The 17087-nt window shown below is 43.3% G+C and overlaps 2 protein-coding genes and 1 long non-coding RNA gene across 3 annotated transcripts; 1 reads left to right on the forward strand and 2 right to left on the reverse strand.

Moving 5' to 3' along the window:
- Positions 1-285: 285 nt before the first annotated feature.
- Positions 286-12330, reverse strand: stxbp2 (syntaxin binding protein 2). The gene is made up of 19 exons (XM_023821904.2): positions 12234-12330; positions 10186-10235; positions 9861-9942; positions 9185-9261; positions 8624-8699; positions 8132-8235; positions 7887-8035; positions 7686-7770; positions 6168-6298; positions 5806-5913; positions 5595-5652; positions 4448-4513; positions 4227-4307; positions 3146-3284; positions 2528-2634; positions 2027-2125; positions 1848-1933; positions 1459-1616; positions 286-1368 (listed from the first exon to the last, which is right to left on the reverse strand). Exons 1-19 carry the CDS (start codon positions 12268-12270, stop codon positions 1292-1294), a joined length of 1770 nt encoding a protein of 589 aa, XP_023677672.1. The 5' UTR covers positions 12271-12330; the 3' UTR covers positions 286-1291.
- LOC111849255 (uncharacterized) lies at positions 12229-13326 on the forward strand. The gene is made up of 3 exons (XR_002839483.2): positions 12229-12359; positions 12773-12906; positions 13068-13326. It is a non-coding gene; the product is annotated as an uncharacterized lncRNA (long non-coding RNA).
- Positions 13327-15073: 1747 nt separating this feature from the next.
- On the reverse strand, positions 15074-17072 carry pet100 (PET100 cytochrome c oxidase chaperone). Its single transcript, XM_023821971.2, has 4 exons — positions 16957-17072; positions 16404-16490; positions 15739-15771; positions 15074-15478 (listed from the first exon to the last, which is right to left on the reverse strand). The coding sequence occupies exons 1-4, from the start codon at positions 16981-16983 to the stop codon at positions 15389-15391; spliced, it is 237 nt and encodes a 78-aa protein (XP_023677739.1). The 5' UTR covers positions 16984-17072; the 3' UTR covers positions 15074-15388.
- Between the last annotated feature and the right edge of the window lie 15 nt (positions 17073-17087).

A 17087-nucleotide genomic window follows, 5' to 3' on the forward strand; every position in this document is an offset into this window, starting at 1 on the left:
GCAACCCCCTACCCATGCCAGCCTAGCACCCCCAGAGAAGTTAGTCCATTCCTGGTTAGACTGGTTGACGCATCAATTTTGATAAAATAATTCCGCACAATTCAGGTTGCCAAAGCTGAATGTTTTCTGCACCTTACCTCAGAGGAACAAACCTAGTATTCCCACTCAATAGTCCCAAGATATGACAGAAAGGAGATTGACCAATCACACACAGAGTTTAGCTTTGTGCTTTAAATAAGGGTGCACACATGGGGTCAATGATGCAAGCAAAGATAGATGCCCAAGTCGAAGGCTGATATCATTTACTCAATGCACTCAATTACAATATCATTGACAACTTTCATCCATGCCACATGTTCCGATTGTGATCATTGTAACAGGTCAGTGCAAAAACAACAAGAAACATACATGTGCATTTTTATTTTTAACCAACAGAAAATAAACGGACCCGCAGCCACTTACCAAATATATTATATTATATAAACTGTATATAGTCCATTTAAGTGCATAATTCTAAAGACAACTAACACAGAGTAAATAGATGCTAAAAAGCTCCACTTAATCGAAGAAGTGAAACCTTCACTTAATATCTGATGTCTTTATTCTTTGCTCTGAATATTTTATAATTTGCTCAGAAAGTGAGAATGGGAATAACAGGGCCTCAATAGGCCACAGATATAATCAAACCTGCTTCCACTGCAAAAAGTGGAACAAATCCAGCTGAATACAGAAATCATTAATCTGCCATAGCATTAAACTGTACAGGATGTGTGTCAATATGCGTAAGACTCTAAAAATGGCAAAGTATAGCTACAGAGCCAGGCAGGAATTTATGCAAGCGTTGACAACAGATTGTGTGTAACCCACAGCATGTCGACTATAGTGCACAGATTACAAGTGTTATATGTAATATTTAATGGAGGAAGAAACAATGTGCTGATTGCATCCTTTTGATGGGCTTTGGCAGACTGAGTTGGAATTTTTGGTAAAATCACAGGAAATGCCAGGACTGAAAATGCTAATTGCCGATGAGCGTGGGAAATGGCAGGTCTGTGACCGTGAAACGTGACAGTCAACGTTTGAAGACGCCACTATTGACATTGGCGAAGGAGAACGAAGCTCCACTTCACTTGAACGACGGGGGGGGGGGGGGGCGGAGCATCCGAAATAGGCGCTCACGGGACGGTTTGATTGGTGTGCTGGGGTAAGCAAAACAAACGTAGGCTAGCCAGAGCTGCACACATCAGGGTCGGGCGCAGCCATCAGACGGACGGGGATGGGGTTGGAGTGGTTACGAAGACTGGGAAGGTTCGTCCAGGTTTTTCATGGCGTCCAGGAAGGTGGTGGGCGTGAGGATGTGGGTGGAGCCTGCAGAAGTGAGACTCGTGAGCGGCCCGTGAGCCGGGATGTTTATCGTAACACATGCCCAAATTTAGACAGTCGACCTCCCCGTCTTACCGATGAGGACTTCCCACTTGCCGTCGGTGGCGCGTGTGACCTCGTACGCGCTCCGCATCTCTGAGAGAGTCACGCCCCCAATCACGAAGACGATGAGCCGGGGGCCGCTGCGGGACTCCGCCGCTGGCTTGCTCTTGTGCCAGATTCCGACTCGCGCGCTGTGGAGAAGCAAAACAGTAGGTCAACACACGCACGCACGCACGCACGCACGCACGCACGCACGCACGCACGCACGCACGCACGCACGCACGCACGCACGGTCTCTGTTCTCGGCTGACATTAATGACATGCCCTCCAATCACAATACCTAACCGCACATGTGCCCAAAAATCTTCGCTGGCCAGCCTAGGTGCGCCTCTTCCTGTGGAACCATAAAGACCAGCACCCACCTGACGGCAGTCTGTGTGGTGGAGATGGGAGCTGGGTCTGAGATAAACGGCCACAGCTTCCTGTCCAGCTTGTCTTCAATAGCATTCTGGGAAAAGAAAAAGGTCATATGTAGGCTAGAGAGGAAGACAGGCCGGCTGAAAGTTATAGTGCCGATTCAGATAAGGAAACAGCTTCCTACCTCCATCACGTCTTTAATGATGGGTGACCATCGGGAGAGCTGGTATGTGCTCTCTGAACGCTCTTTCCTGGCAGGTAGCACTTTCCCAGAATTAGCCCCCTGAAGCAGCCCCAGACAGACAAGGTTAGTCCAACTGGAACCCTAATTGAACATTACTATTGCACCTGGAGAAGACCTGCAGCTAGAACTGCGCTTTGGATCAGATATGCAGGCTTCACTTCTCACTGCATCTACAGAACGTCTCAGAGAGAAGAAGAAGCTTCAGAGAGATTGAGGGCCTCGGTATTAGGAGGAGAATCACCAAATCATACTTTTTGCAGGAAACTTTATCTTACCATAATTAAATAATAGTACAATATGCGAGTATAACTGATTCACAGACTGATTAATCACCTAATAATACGGACTCATTCATTTTATATCAAGCAGCTTTGGACTGCAGGACCGACGATTTGGAATCAGCCTCCACTGATGGTGCTGGATGTCGACTCGAGTTCTTACCCCAGAGACTATGCAGCAGCCCAGCCGTTGGAAGTTGGTGATGATGTGGCTGTCCTGCTGGACGTTGGCATGCTGGATGAGCTTGGTCACCTTCTCCTCACCGATGCCTGAGTGGAGACCGATAACCGTGACTACCACACGGCAACCAGGCCATGGTGTCCACAAGCTAATGGCTGATTCTGAAACAAGCAGCTGAGTGATGAGAGATTACTCGTTGTGTATCTGGACTGATTTTTCAGTCTCCTTTCTGGGGTGACGTGTGGTCAACTGTTCAAATCCTGTGGTTTACAGAAAGGTTTCACCATTGGGACTTTGAGCAAGGCCCTTAACCCTGTCTAACCCCTGCTCTCTCAAAAGAAATATGTCACTTTGGATAAAAGCATCTGGTAAATAAATTTAAAAAAATAAATGCAAACAACACTGCCTCTTGAATTAAAACCAATTATTCTTGGTTTTAGAATATTCAAAGTTTTAGAATAAATTCTGCATGGGCAGAACTTGGCAGATGCACGTACGAGTATTACGCGTGAAGGTCTGTCCTTCTGCTTGCAAAAGAATGCAAAAACACAGACACATCCTTCCTCTTGTGAAAGGTTTGGAGCCATTATGGAGACTTACCCTTCTTGTGAAATATGTAGAGCAGAATGATGCGGATTTTATCATACGGATGGATCTCGCTGTTCAGCAGCACAGGAACAATGCTGGTCATGGCTTCCTTGATGGGTTGACCCTCAGCGTCAGTACCCATAGCCAAGTCCTGAACAGGGAGTGAGGGTGGGTAGAATTTAAAAAAAAAAAAAAACACACAACTGTTTAATCCCTGCCTCTGAGGCAGATTACTCTGACCAGTTTTGCAGTGAACACTGGCATTTGCAGTTGACATAATACAGTTCCAGTGCACGGATATCAAGGCTGACAATGCTACAGAAGAAATAACCATTAAATGTCACACATTCAGCAAAAAAGTAGCTCAAGTGAAAATGACATCCAAACCAGAATGGATTTGGATTGTGAGAAAATGGCAGCTTTTTGCACGTTTGTGCACGAGGCCTAAATGGTGAACACACTTCCTGCACACAAGAGAACGTTCTGGAAATGTTTTAATGAAGCCATCCTATGGCCTTTCCCCTTTGCAGACATACTGAGGATCCAGATACTGTACCGTAGTCAAAGGTTGTCAAAGGAAATGGTTCAAGCTATTTATCTGGGTAGTAAATGTATATCTGTTCTCCAAACAGTTACTGACGCCAAATACTGGGGTGATGACAGGTTTTGAAATGGCTAAGCCGACGTACTTTGACAGACATAAAAGTGTAGCTTGACACCGTCATTTAAACATCATTTCTTTTGACTGTCAGACTTATGCATAGTACTGTACATCTAGCAGGAAGTGCTTTAAGGGGCTTCAAATCCAGACACGTGGTGCGATCGTGGCGTGCACGTGCCGTAAATCTTTAAGTGGTTTATTCTGACTGATGAAAATGATATATGTGTCTGACCTGAGCAGGTCAAAGTGTCATGTTCCTTCTGTGTGACTGATTATCTCTGTGGTTGGCTGGAGTGCTGGTTACGAATGATGTAAGACACCAGAAACCACATGGGGTAGTACGAAGGGTGCTGATTGGTCAGAGTCTGTGGGAACATCTTTAAGTAGCCAAGTTGGACTGATCAATTCAAATTCGAAAGTCATAGCTCTGACCTGTTCGACCTCACAGAGCTTGTCCACGTTGACTTTGAACTTCTTCATGCAGGCCTCAGCTAGGTGAAGATGGGTGGAATACTGCAGTAGAGGATAGCAGAGTTTGCATCGAGCACAAAGAAACACAATAAGTGGTGATTATGTGACAATCTGTCAACCACCAGCCAAAATGGACAGAATTAGGGACAGGAGTGGGATGACTGCATGAAACAATGACTTACCAGACTGAGCTCTTTCTGGTACTGAGGCATCTTCTTGACCATCTGAGAGAGGTCCTTGATGTTGGCCTAGTGGAGTAAATAAGAACATAATTACATAAGAAAAGAAATTTACAAAAGAGGAGGTCATTCGGCCCATCTAGCTCATTTGGGGAGAACTTAACTAATAGTTCAGAGTCGTTGAAATCTTATCTAGCTCTGATTTAAAGGAACCCCGGGTTTTAGCTTGCGCTACACTAGCAGGAAGACTATTCCATACTCTAACAACACACCGTGTAAAGAAGTGCTTCCTCAAATCCAGTTTTAACTATTCTCCCGCTAATTTCTTCCTATGGCCACGAGTTCTTGTATTTGAAGTAATATTGAAGTATTTGGTTGAACAGCATCAAGACTTGTAAGAATTTTATATACCCAGATCATGCCCCCCCCTTAGCCTCCTTTGCTAGAGGCTGAACAGATTCAGCTCAGCTAACCTCTAATCATAAGATGTTCCTCTAAGACAAGACATCATTCTTATAGCCTTACGTTGAACCCTTTCTAAGGCAGAAATGTCCTTTTTAAGGAATGGTAACCAAACCTGCACACAATATTCTAGGTGGGGTCTTACCAACAAATTGTATAATCTTAGCATCACCTCCCTTGACTCCACACACCTAGAGAGAGATGTAACCCAACATCCTATTGGCCTTTTTAATTGCTTCCCCACATTGGCGAGAGTAGGACATGAAAGCATCAACATACAAACCAAGGTCTTTCTCATAATCATCTTTATTTCAGTGGAACCCATAAAATATATGTACTTAATATTTCTGCTCCCTGCTTGGATTACCTTACATTTGTCTACATTAAATTTCATCTGCCAGGTATCAGTCGAGTCGCTAATTAAATCAGGATCCCACTGTAGCCTCTGTGCTGCTAGTTCAATATCTGCTACACCACCCACCTTGGTGTTGTCTGCAAATTTGACCAGTTTGCTGTGTGTGTATATATATACAACATTCTTGGGCTGTACTTGACTTTGGGTTGTTATATATATATATATATATATATATATATATATATAAACAACCCAAAGTCAAGTACAGCCCAAGAATGTTGGAGTCACTTAAGACAATTGATGAAAAGTCAGCCTGAGTGCGGAGTGGCGTACCTTGTCAGTGGACATTCTCTTACTTTCACAGAAGTTCCGTAAAAGTTCTATCACCTTCCTATCTCAAAGGAAGACAATGATCAGAACACTCTAGATCCACACATTAACAGAAAATTATGTCTGTCTGTGGAATTGATGTCGCAAAGAGTGATGTCATCAAAACATCAAGACACACTTAGGGACTACATTTGCACGGACGTATGGTTCCTACTTTGTGACATCAGCAATGTGCATGTGCCTCAGCTGGACCCAGAGATCATCATCCTCATCCAGGAGAACCTCTTTTTCAAGGGAATCCCCAAGTCCCGTTGTCTGGTACCTGAGACATGAATAATTACACAAGATGAAGTAATGTAGTGCACCGTCACTGCTCAGATACAAACCCTCCTCCAGTACTCATGACGACGTGGACTTAATTTAAGGTTTGCTAAAGCTTCTGCTGTAGATTAAGTGTGAGACGTGAACTATGCTTTTATGTGCTGCGGAATGCAAAAGTGTGCAGAGTGTAATTATGAGATGTATAGTAGGTGTACTGCTGTAGTAGAGGTACAGGGAAGCGTGGTAGAAGCTCACTTGTAGATGTCCTGCTGAATGTCCAAAAGGTCATAGGCCATGGCCTGGAAGGTCAGCTCGTGCAGGATGGGCGACACGGGGTCAAACCCACGATTGACGATCAGGAGCTGAGAGCGAGCTTTGTCCACACCCTGGCAGCAAAACACAAAACCCAATCCTATGACTGGACCTTCCCACTTCTTCAGTTATAAATATTAGGGCTGGGCGATATGATCATATTATCGCTAATTGACGATATCAGACGACAATTAACCCGGTATCGGTATTTGACAGTAATTAACCTGCGATTATCACCTTTGTAAGGAAAAGTAGGCCAAGCTTACACACAAAGAAAGCTTACACACAAAATAATCGATCGATCGATACTTTATACTTATTGATCCCCATGGGGAAATTGTCTTTATGCCTCCTTCAACTTGCTCTTTATAGAGTAAGTTGTCCGCGAAGGGCAGCCACCCGTAGTGGCGCCCAGGGAGCTGGGGGTTAAGGGCCTTGCTCAAGGACCCGCAGACGTGTTGAGGCTGGGCTTGAACCAGCGACCTTCTGATTACAAGAGACACAGGTTTAGCCCACTGAGCCACACGCTGCCCCAGGCCTGTAATATTTTAGTTATCGCTAGGGCTGTCGCGATAACATCACAATCTATTAGCGATTACATGACACATGCACAATCATCACCAGGGCTTTAGATGATGGGCAAAACATTTGTCCGGATGCTGGCTTTTCGGCACTGTACCGATATTTACTTACACCCACAGTTTGGTATGCAGCTTAGTGGTGCACCTAAAATATTAATAAGATGCGTACTGTGACACACAAACGTTAGTGATCTGTATAAATTCAACACATCCTTATGTTTATTTACAGTTAGCTTCACTATGGTGCCGCACAACCGAGCACAAGCAATCCAGAAGCTTTGGTGATCCATGGCGGGGAGGAAACATGGGAGAGACAGGAAAGAAGGATTACATGCCTTTGGAGATCCATCCAAAAGAGGAAGCTTTTCAGGCAATCACAAGAGAGGAGAACTGGAGATAAAAGCGAGAGAGAGAAGAAAATACAGGAAGGGAGGAAAAAGCCAACAACAGCTTAGACCAATGATTCCCAACAAACGCATGCAAGCTGAGAGGGAGCAAAAATGTGAACCGTCTGGGGTCCCTGAGGACTGGGTTGGGAAACACTGGCTTTTTAAAATGGCAAAAACAGATACTGGGAGAAGAGCAAAGTATTCTTCAGTGTCAAATAAATCATCTTAACTGTCAGAATGGCCCTGGTACAATTCCTTCCCAAATTAAACCTCAAAGGAGCTGGCAGGGCAGTTGGGAGTGGGGGGGGGGGGGGGTGGTAATGCCTGCGACCAAAAAAACTGCCTCCTGGAGCTTGAAGCAGCAAACTACTGTCCCATTTTTTACAAGGATGCATACAGGAAGTACCCAACTGTATGCACAAGCAATAAAGGCATCTAATAAACTACTGGATATGTTTTGTTTGGGGCTGTGGTGGGGGCACAATGCTTACCTCCCCCATACTGGGATTATCGGCTTTGTGGGCAATCAGTCGATCGTGCACCATCTCAGCAAGCTTGGCGTTCTCCTCCGGGCCACTGAGGCAGAGAGCAGGCATCTTTATACACACTTACGAGGCACCACAGAATTAGCACCAGCGGATGGACGCGAGCGGCCATGCTGTCGCGCTAACTGTCGCTGTGTCGGCCCTCACTGGCGGTAGCGGATGGCGGGATACTCCTTCAGCGTGTCGCAGAGCGTGGCGATCTGCTCGGCCAGCGCCTCCAGCCTCTTGGTCCGCTCCTCTGCAGGTACTTTTCCGTAGAACAGATGGAAGGAGCTGGGATCATCTAATGAGAACACCTGCAGGAAGAGGGAGGGGCGGGGTCAGGGGAAGGAGTCAACAGTGACCAATGACAGACTGCTGTGAAACTGACGCCGATTGACACCGATACCAACCTGGGACTCATACGGCAGGAAGGCGACATTGATCTCCTTCAGGGTTTTAATAGCCCGTGCCACCCTGGATCTCCCGATCTTCGTGAAAAGGGCGTCTGGACAAACTGCAAGACACACAAAAACACATGTGCATCAAGGGATTAAAAGCAAGCTATTCCTGTATTATAGACAGGGATGCACATACCTGGTACGCAAGTACACATTCACCTCAAAGTGATATGCGTGAAAATTTCTTGTCGTAGCAGTTTTGACAAGAAACCACTGCGCATTTTAACTTTTGTGTGGCTAATTTGTGCTTCTTTTGCGGCATAAAGGCTAAACTGCACATTGATTTCTTGCCATAACAGCCTGAATGCACGTAATAAACACGCATTTGTGCTGCCACGAGAAACTGCTGCGCGTGTCGCTTTGCACGGCGAATGCGTTCTTCAGTACCAGTTAAGTGCATCCTGATTATCGATCAACCTATAAAGACAGCAGGACATTTCTTACTGTCAGTGAAGAAAACGTGAGCAGCTTTGTAGGTAAAGGCCTTTTCCTTGAAGTCATCGATGAGAGAATTGACCGACTGCATGAGGCAAAAATGGAACACAGGGTATAGGGGAGAAGCTTTCAGTGTTATTAACAATACACAACATATAGTACTTTATTTTAGAAATAGGTTGGCAACTGACAGAAGTAATTGCTCACAATTGTGTACCATCTATAGGTAACTGACATAACACCAAAGATAGTTGGTGAATAAAATCAGCAGTTGAAATTTGAACTTGAATTAAGTGATCAGTGGTCATCGTCGACACACCACAGCACACAACAATGAAATGCATCCTCTGCATTTAACCCATATGTGACAATGTGACATAGCAGGGGGCAGCTAATTCAGCGCCCGGGGAGCAGTGCTTGGGGGCGGTACCTTGCTCAGGGTACCTCAGTGGTGCCTTGCTGGTCGAGGATTCGAACCAGCAAACTTTAAACAAGTGTGCTTCCCTAACCATTAAGACACCACTGCCAATTGTGGCTGCCTGACAGGGTCGAGTTCCCCTTCCACCTTACCTTTTCCACAGGGGAGATGAGATAGATGGCCTCCAGGCTGGAGATGGGCTCTCGTCGCTTGCTGATGTCCTCCACAACTGCAAAACGTGAAGCGACACCTCGATCGGTAGCTCGTCACACCCAGTACGCAAACAACCCCTCCGTATTCTCATAACCACCAAACACAGTATGGGAGAAGCCAAACATAACTGAAGACCACCCTCAAAAAAACAGAGGCCTTAAACCCAGCCTGACCATCCACGCCAGGGCTCTTCAAATATGGACCTCAGTTCCAAATCCAGGCCAAGTTTTCAGTTAGTGTAATAAATTACTGATCCTGATTGGCCAGAGGCTTCACACCTGGCTCACCGGTAAAGGAAGGCCAGAAAATCAGCAGTGCTCAGCCCTTCAGGACCGCGATTTAAATAGCCCTGATCTACTGTTTACCTCAGCGGTTTTAAAATGCAACAATTAAACATGAAGTCTCCTAAAAAATAAAGCCAAAGAGCTATAAATGTCAAGCATAATGTAATTGTTCCACATTTAAAACAATCAAATGCCTGTAACAAAGACAAATTCCACCACAAACTAGATTACTGCCATTTGAATGACACAGACCCCGCAAGTCCCCTCCCAACCCCAGACGCATGCACAGAGACACAGACACACAGACACGCCCCCCAGGAACCCCACTCACTTGTGACCCCCTCTGCCATGATGTCAGACATCTTGCAACAAGACGACAGAATCCGCATGCTCATGTGGTCCACAATCAACACCTGGAGGGGGAAACAGGGAAGAGGGAGGCTCTGATTTCACCAACACAAACTGGCCTCCTGCTCACTCATTTTTTTTGTCCCCTTCATTGCATTAGCTGCCTCTTCCTTTGAAATCACTTTGATCACCCTTCCCAGAAAACGACAGAGAGAAGCGGAAGAAAAGAGCAGAGATAACATTCATGACCCAGGCACTCGATGAGTAAATCTGACGGCACACAGTCACACTGCAGAAACTCTTCCTACCTTCCATTCTCCATCCTTCTTCACACTTTTGATCACTCCATTCAGGATTTCTGTCAAGGAGAAAGAGGTCATGAACCCTGACGTCCCACTACAAAGCTGAATAAGAGCCACAATGAAACCCGATGGCTGTGCCTGCTGTCTCTCTGCCATTACTATCACGCAGCTGCTGCTTTTAATACCACTTTCATAAAGATGCTTCATGTTTCCTGAAATTTCAGCAGATCCGTGCCCATCCTTGGATTTTACCTTTTATGGACTCTCTGTACTTGTGGTTAATAACCATATAAATCATACCGCAAAACACTATCATCTTAAGTCGGTTCACCAATTAATAGAATTCTAGCACCATTAACCATATTGTTTTATTGATCATTTTATTTAAATGTCAAATGCTTGAGAAAAAAGGGGGGGGGGGGCGTTGGGGGTAGTCTTAGGCAAGTCTTTGGTTTGCTTTGGATTTGGGATAGTGACCCTGTATGTGATAAGCAGGTCTAGAAGAAGGAGCAATGGGGGGATGGTTTGAGTGCTTCAGAGAGACGTGGGTTGGCTGTTCTGCCTAGAGGAACTAATAGAGGAAAATGCACAAACTCAGAAATGAGGATTCCAAAGAGGGACTATGAAATGTCCAGTCAAATCAGCAGGAGTTTGCAGGATAGATATAGTTTGGACCCAATCAAAACTCTTTCGGTAATTTGGTATAAATTACTGCGATGCGGAACAAACCAAATTACAAAACAATGAGAAATGCCAGCGGGAGACAACAACCTTGTAAAACACTCATAGCTTTAAGTATGACCTTAAGAAAGACAAAAAAAAAAAAAAAACTTTCCATAAAGTCTTTAGTGCATGCACAGTGGGTGTTTGATTTTGCAAGCCCTTTTAAACAACACAGCCCAAAATTTGACACCCTTTAAAAATTAACCATAATCAACCACACCATCACGGCCACATACAGTACATGTGACCAAAAAACATATCAAAGACTTGAAAAAAAGAAAGAAAAAAAAAAAAGGCAAAGCAATATGTGAAACTAACTACACAAAGCTTGCATTAGTAAGTCATTAACTGCACTTTTCAGCAGTGCTTATAAATGGGTCTTTGGAGAAACTGAAAAGGGTTTTTCCGACAGATCCAGGGCGTTTTACTGCCAGCTTAACTGCCATGTGATAGCAAAACGTTTAGAAGCTCTTGCCAATATTTTAGTGTGCAAAAGAAAACTGGCTTTCTGAACTCTGACAGTAAAACATGGTGAATTTTTTTTAAAAACAGCACTCGTTATTAAACTTATAAACGGCCTATAAACAAAATGTTTAGTAACACACGAGTATACACAGAAAGTTAAATACGTATTGCACACATCAGTTAACAGGGAAAAAAGTACAAATTAGGCACAAGCTGTCATGACTTCTGCACAGTCCAGATCCAGTCCACACCTATTGCATCTGTCCTCCACTTGGACTAAAGTGTAAACTGACATTTCCAAAAAAATGAGTTTAAATAAATGGCCAACAGCCAGATATTAACAAAACATTATTAACTGCAAATTTAAACTGTGAAATAAGCAAGATTTTATGGTAATCTAGGAAACTGACACACATTATTTTAATACGACATTACTGAGATGGTGTGTGTAACTTTGTAAAGGACAAGAGAAGCATTGGCTCACAAAAATATACCGGCTGGGCAACACCCAGCGCTTAATCAAATGCGCTTTACACCATTAAGTCTTCAAAAGTCAGCCAAGAAATAGGTAACAGTGTTACTAACTTGCATGACTATAAACTAAAATAACCCATAAGATTTGCAATAAGACAATTTTGATCAGCTGTTGATATCGTTTTGAGTAAAGCTTCTTTTGAAGCAAATAAGGAAGTCTATGACTGCTGTATTGACCGAGGCACTTTGCTAGGCACCTGTCGCGTAATCAACGTCAACAACGTGCTTGCAGTTAATAAAAGGCCCCAAATGAAATTGCTCCTTTGCTTCGCTTTGCACGAACTTACAAAGCGGACGCCACGATAATTTGCATTAAATCACTGGTCACTTACTTTCTCCTACCACTACCTTCAAGCCACTTGGAGCCATCTTGCCACTTCCGTGTTGTCGTATTTAATTTTTTTTTCCACTGCAGTGTGTAAATGTATCAGCGCGGTGATGTCACTTCCGGGGACCAGGTAGGTAGTGATGTCACTTGACCACTCGGTTTTGCTTGTCTTCTGTAATGTGGCTGATAGTCATCTTACTAATTACCTAAGTTAATTGATACCAGTATTACAGCACTTTACTTTCCCTATGATGTTATTTTAGAATACTTGTCTTTAGAATCTCTCAATAGCCCCATATAGTATTAACTAATAAAATATTCTGCCCATTATTTGTGAGTTTTTATAAATTTATCTCCTGTATTTTAACTGCAACCTCCCTATCTATGTGAGAGATTTTTGGCTAATTTTTAAAGCTTGTATTGTTTAGTATGCATAATAGTAGGAAACCATGCATTTATATAATTCTTATATAAATGAAATACATTTAAATAATTGTGAAAGATAGTGTTATCCCTTCTGTGTATCGCTATTGGCCCTAACAGATGAATGATTAGACCCAGATATCCAGATTGCAGCACGTCTCATCTTGATCCAGGACACTGATACAATCACCCACCTCCAACAACTGGAATTCCAGACCACAATCTGGGCTAGACATTTGCCTGTGCTGTGTATGGTATGTTTTGGTGATTTTGCTTTTTGTACAAAATATTTTCCAATAAAATAACTTAAGGGTCTTCTTTAAAGTGGCCAAGTAATATTTCCCATATTTGCATTGTTAAAATATTCTTGAAACTATTATAATTTGCTAAGCATTGAATTTCATGTTGATTCCAGGTTGCTCTGAGTACTGCCAGCTGAGAGAAACCCATTTGTGGTATGGGGTGGAGTGTTCATTCATATTCCCCACCAATCATTTATCCTTTTAAACCATGATCATGACAATGATCTCTTCTCTGCTTTGTGAGGTACTGTACCCTATCCCTTAGATCACAGAAGGGATCCTGCTGAATCATTTTGTAGTAGGATACTTGAATTGCATAATAATATATATATCCAACTCTTTAAATTAGTCACTTTTATTAAAAGCATCAGCTAAGAGACTGAAATTACTTTGTCACTGGTTGTTTTCAGGACACGTATCTTCTTTCATTACCTATTTTGTAAGTGACCCAGTCTCATCAATCTGCCCTGTCCTACATAGAGGGTGAGCCCTTCATCTGGTTTAACGTGGTTCAGACAAAGAGATAAGCAGGTTGTATCCTCACACCATCACGCTCATTGTGTTTGGCAGCTGTCATTCCAGGTTAGGGCATCCAAAAGAGTAACTTGTATCTAAATTTCAAAGGCCTATATTGATGTGGTTTCCTATTTCACAGGAAGATGGTTTGCATTGCATTGTTTTCTGAATGGTGCATTTAGCTAGTTAAATATTGTGTATTTGCATGCATATGGAGTCAAAATACCCTTGATACAGGCTCTGCACCACACCGTGAGCATCCACCTATGTGTGTCCTACCCTGATCACTGATATTCCACCTTCATCCTTTCAGCTGTAGCACCCAGTCTGCCACTCGTCAGCTGACAGTGCAGGCCATACAAAAATAAGCCTGAAACAAAGAGAATAGGTGAGGTTTGCTCTGCCTCCTACAGTGTTTGCAGGAACTTAAAAAAACTCGTAGATGGCAGTGTTCCTGAGAATTTCTGGATTGGACGGACAGAGAAACAAAACAGAGATTTTACCAAGATGGCTGCTGAGCTGGCCTGCACCATGCCAATAAAATACATAAACTTTGTATCTGTTTTGATCAAGCCTATGTGCTCATGCAGAGGAACACTGCTGCTTCACTGTGGTTTCGCCCTATAAGCCAGCTGTTTGCATCCCCATCTTGAGGACCACCCAGCCAGTCTGTAATTCTGTACTATTACACCAGCTGCACAACATGACTAATGCAAGGAAGAGTGTCCAAGATTGTTAAGAGATTGGACAGAGTGTTTATAAGAGCTGGCAGATGACATCAAGGGAAGAGAGAGAACAGCATGTTGTACCCTAGGACACCAGAGGTGGCGCTGACCATCTTGCTGCACTTGAACGTCTTTCTCCACTGCACTGTACCCTGCAGGGTTTTCTTCATTGTGGATCGCATCACTTTATGCGGAGTCAAATTGCGGTTTGCAAACCCCTCCCACATTACACGCGTTACAAATCCGAAGAGGCATCCATACATGCGAAGGCGGTTCTACGCTTCATATATCATGAGGTATTCCCCAGGTGTAGGCCCATGGGTGATTCTTGGCTATGATTATTCATGAACTGAAGTCCCTCTTAATGTCGCAGTTTAGTTTAAAGCTGCCAATCGGCAGCCACACTTTGCAGAAGATCCAGCTGGTGATCCTGGGCCAAGTTGACCAAGTCATCCCCCAGCAACTGAGCACTATATCTGGAGACTCCAACTCTCACTAAGCCCCAAAATCAATTAAGTAATGATACTTGATATCGGTGGTATCCAGCACCACACCACATACGGCACACTTAACATTTATCATTGTTAATAATTTGACTGTTTGCATCGTTAACCCATCCGTGCTCTAGGGCTTGTATAACTAAGCAGGATTTCTTGCTCAGTCAGTTAACTTGTTGGATTTAAGGTAGACTGGGCTAAATGCAAGTGAACAAAGACGGAGTCAGTTTAAATCTGACAAGTTATCCGGCTAAACCAGCAATCCAGATTCATAATACAGGCCCCTGTTCTCTGGTTGTTATATGTCACTGCAAGCACCATGCTAAGACATTATATTATATAATATTTCACAGATACATTCTGGTGAAAACATAGCACACATTTTCACAATTTACAATTTTAATTTTTACACCACCACCTTAAAAAAAGGAGGAAAATAACTTTATATCACCATGGCTTCAAGACCACATAGGTTTCAATTTTAAAAAATAATCAAAATATAACATACACCAGAAGTACAAAATGTACAAGGGATGAGGGTTGCCATGTCCAATCAAACATCCATTATTCAGGGGATCTTTATGGCACCAGTGTGCCAGGACCTGATGCCTCTTTTCTCCGTCCTCAGTTCCTCCCCTGATGACCTTCAAGCTCCATAAAGCAGGAAGGCCTCCCTCTTCAGCTTCCTCCTCCTCCTCACTCCTCGGTTGCCAGTCCCACCTGCTTCAGCAGCCGCTGCTCCCTGCGCTCTCGCATGCGCTCCTTAAAGGCCTCCAGCTCCTTCCTCTGTTCTCCCAAAACAGACCCAGTCACCCCTTTCCCACTCCATAGCCCAGATGCCAGGCATTCAGCCTTTTTGTACAATGCATTTCTTTGTGATATTATTACCCTCCCCATCTGTATTACTCAGGGAATTCATTCTACCCATAAGAAAGACAATCCATGTTTATCATCTCTATTCATCAATAGTGTATGTGATACAGGAAATGCTTCACGTGCCCAAGTAAACATCTACTTTGCTAATGTTTTCACTGCTAAACATTTACCCTGATTTCCTCATCCGGTGGGTAGATCTCCCTCTTCAGGGTGACGGCAGGGCCAGACAGTGATTTTCAAGGGAAAGAAACATGAAAATTAGGACATTCCTCAGCCTATGAAACATATTAGATTCAGTGCACAGGTGAGATTGACTCAGAATGTCTCTTATTTTATGCTATCTATCAGTCCCATGCAACTCAAGATACAAGACAGGGGTCTAAGCTCATGACAGCACATATACACACACCCACACTATGGGCAATTTAAGGATGCTAATTCACCTAACTGCTTGTCGTAAGAGTGTCTGAAGAACCACAAGCGACACAGGGAGAACGTGCAGAATTCACACACACAGTGTGGGGGCAGGATGTGAACATTGAACACAGGAGGTGCAAATCGCCAGTGTTATCAACTGAATCACCCTGTCACAGTGCCTCACTACCATCCAGTAGCAGCCTTTTTCATTGCAACACAAAAAGAATGTGAACAAAAATATGATTCATTGCAGTGTATAAGACAGATGTTGAGAAGTTAATTACAGACTCCCAGAGAGAATGCTTCAAAGTAACAGCAATATCAGACATGAAGCACGCCACTCATCTAGATGGGAAACACATCGGTCCAGATTATAAAACGGAAAGGGGGAAAGGTGGAACACTGACGTCACACACACCTTCCTTTTCACCACATACTCCTCAAAGTACTCCGCCTGATTTGAGATCCAGAACATGGTCACAGGAAAAGACAGGTACAGCATCATCTAGGGGAAAACCCGCGTTGTCAACACTCACAGATCACTTTCAATGAAGCAGTGAGATCAAATTGTATAAATACATGTATTTATACGGGTATTTATACAATATTTCCAAAATAAAGTAAATTATACAATATAATATATTTCCATATTAAAAAATATACAATATTTCCTAAATAAAATATTACATTTTAGTTGGATAAACTTTATGAAATTATCATAATACTTTATAATTTTACAGAACAATTAGTAACTTAACCGGTGTTAGTCGTTACGTGTTACGTTACGTGACCAGCAATCACACGGTTATGGATAGCAATTCTAGCGGCCATAAACTGTATAAACTGATCTCCATAAACTGTGGCTACATATGTACAATATTATATCATTCGTTTATGCTTCTTCGGTCTGTGTATAAATAGAAAATTTACAAAGGTTGTGCACAAACGATCAAATTATTTCATATACATACCCGGAAAATTTCTATTTTGACTCCCATGGCTGTAACCTTGACTGCACTTCCGGTATAACCTGATCTAACTGGCTCTCGGTAAATGTCATTCCCGAACACGTCCAATCAATTTTACAGAACGGGTCATTGAG

The sequence above is a fragment of the Paramormyrops kingsleyae genome, chromosome 22 (genome assembly GCF_048594095.1).
Source record: "Paramormyrops kingsleyae isolate MSU_618 chromosome 22, PKINGS_0.4, whole genome shotgun sequence".
Taxonomy (NCBI): domain Eukaryota; kingdom Metazoa; phylum Chordata; class Actinopteri; order Osteoglossiformes; family Mormyridae; genus Paramormyrops; species Paramormyrops kingsleyae.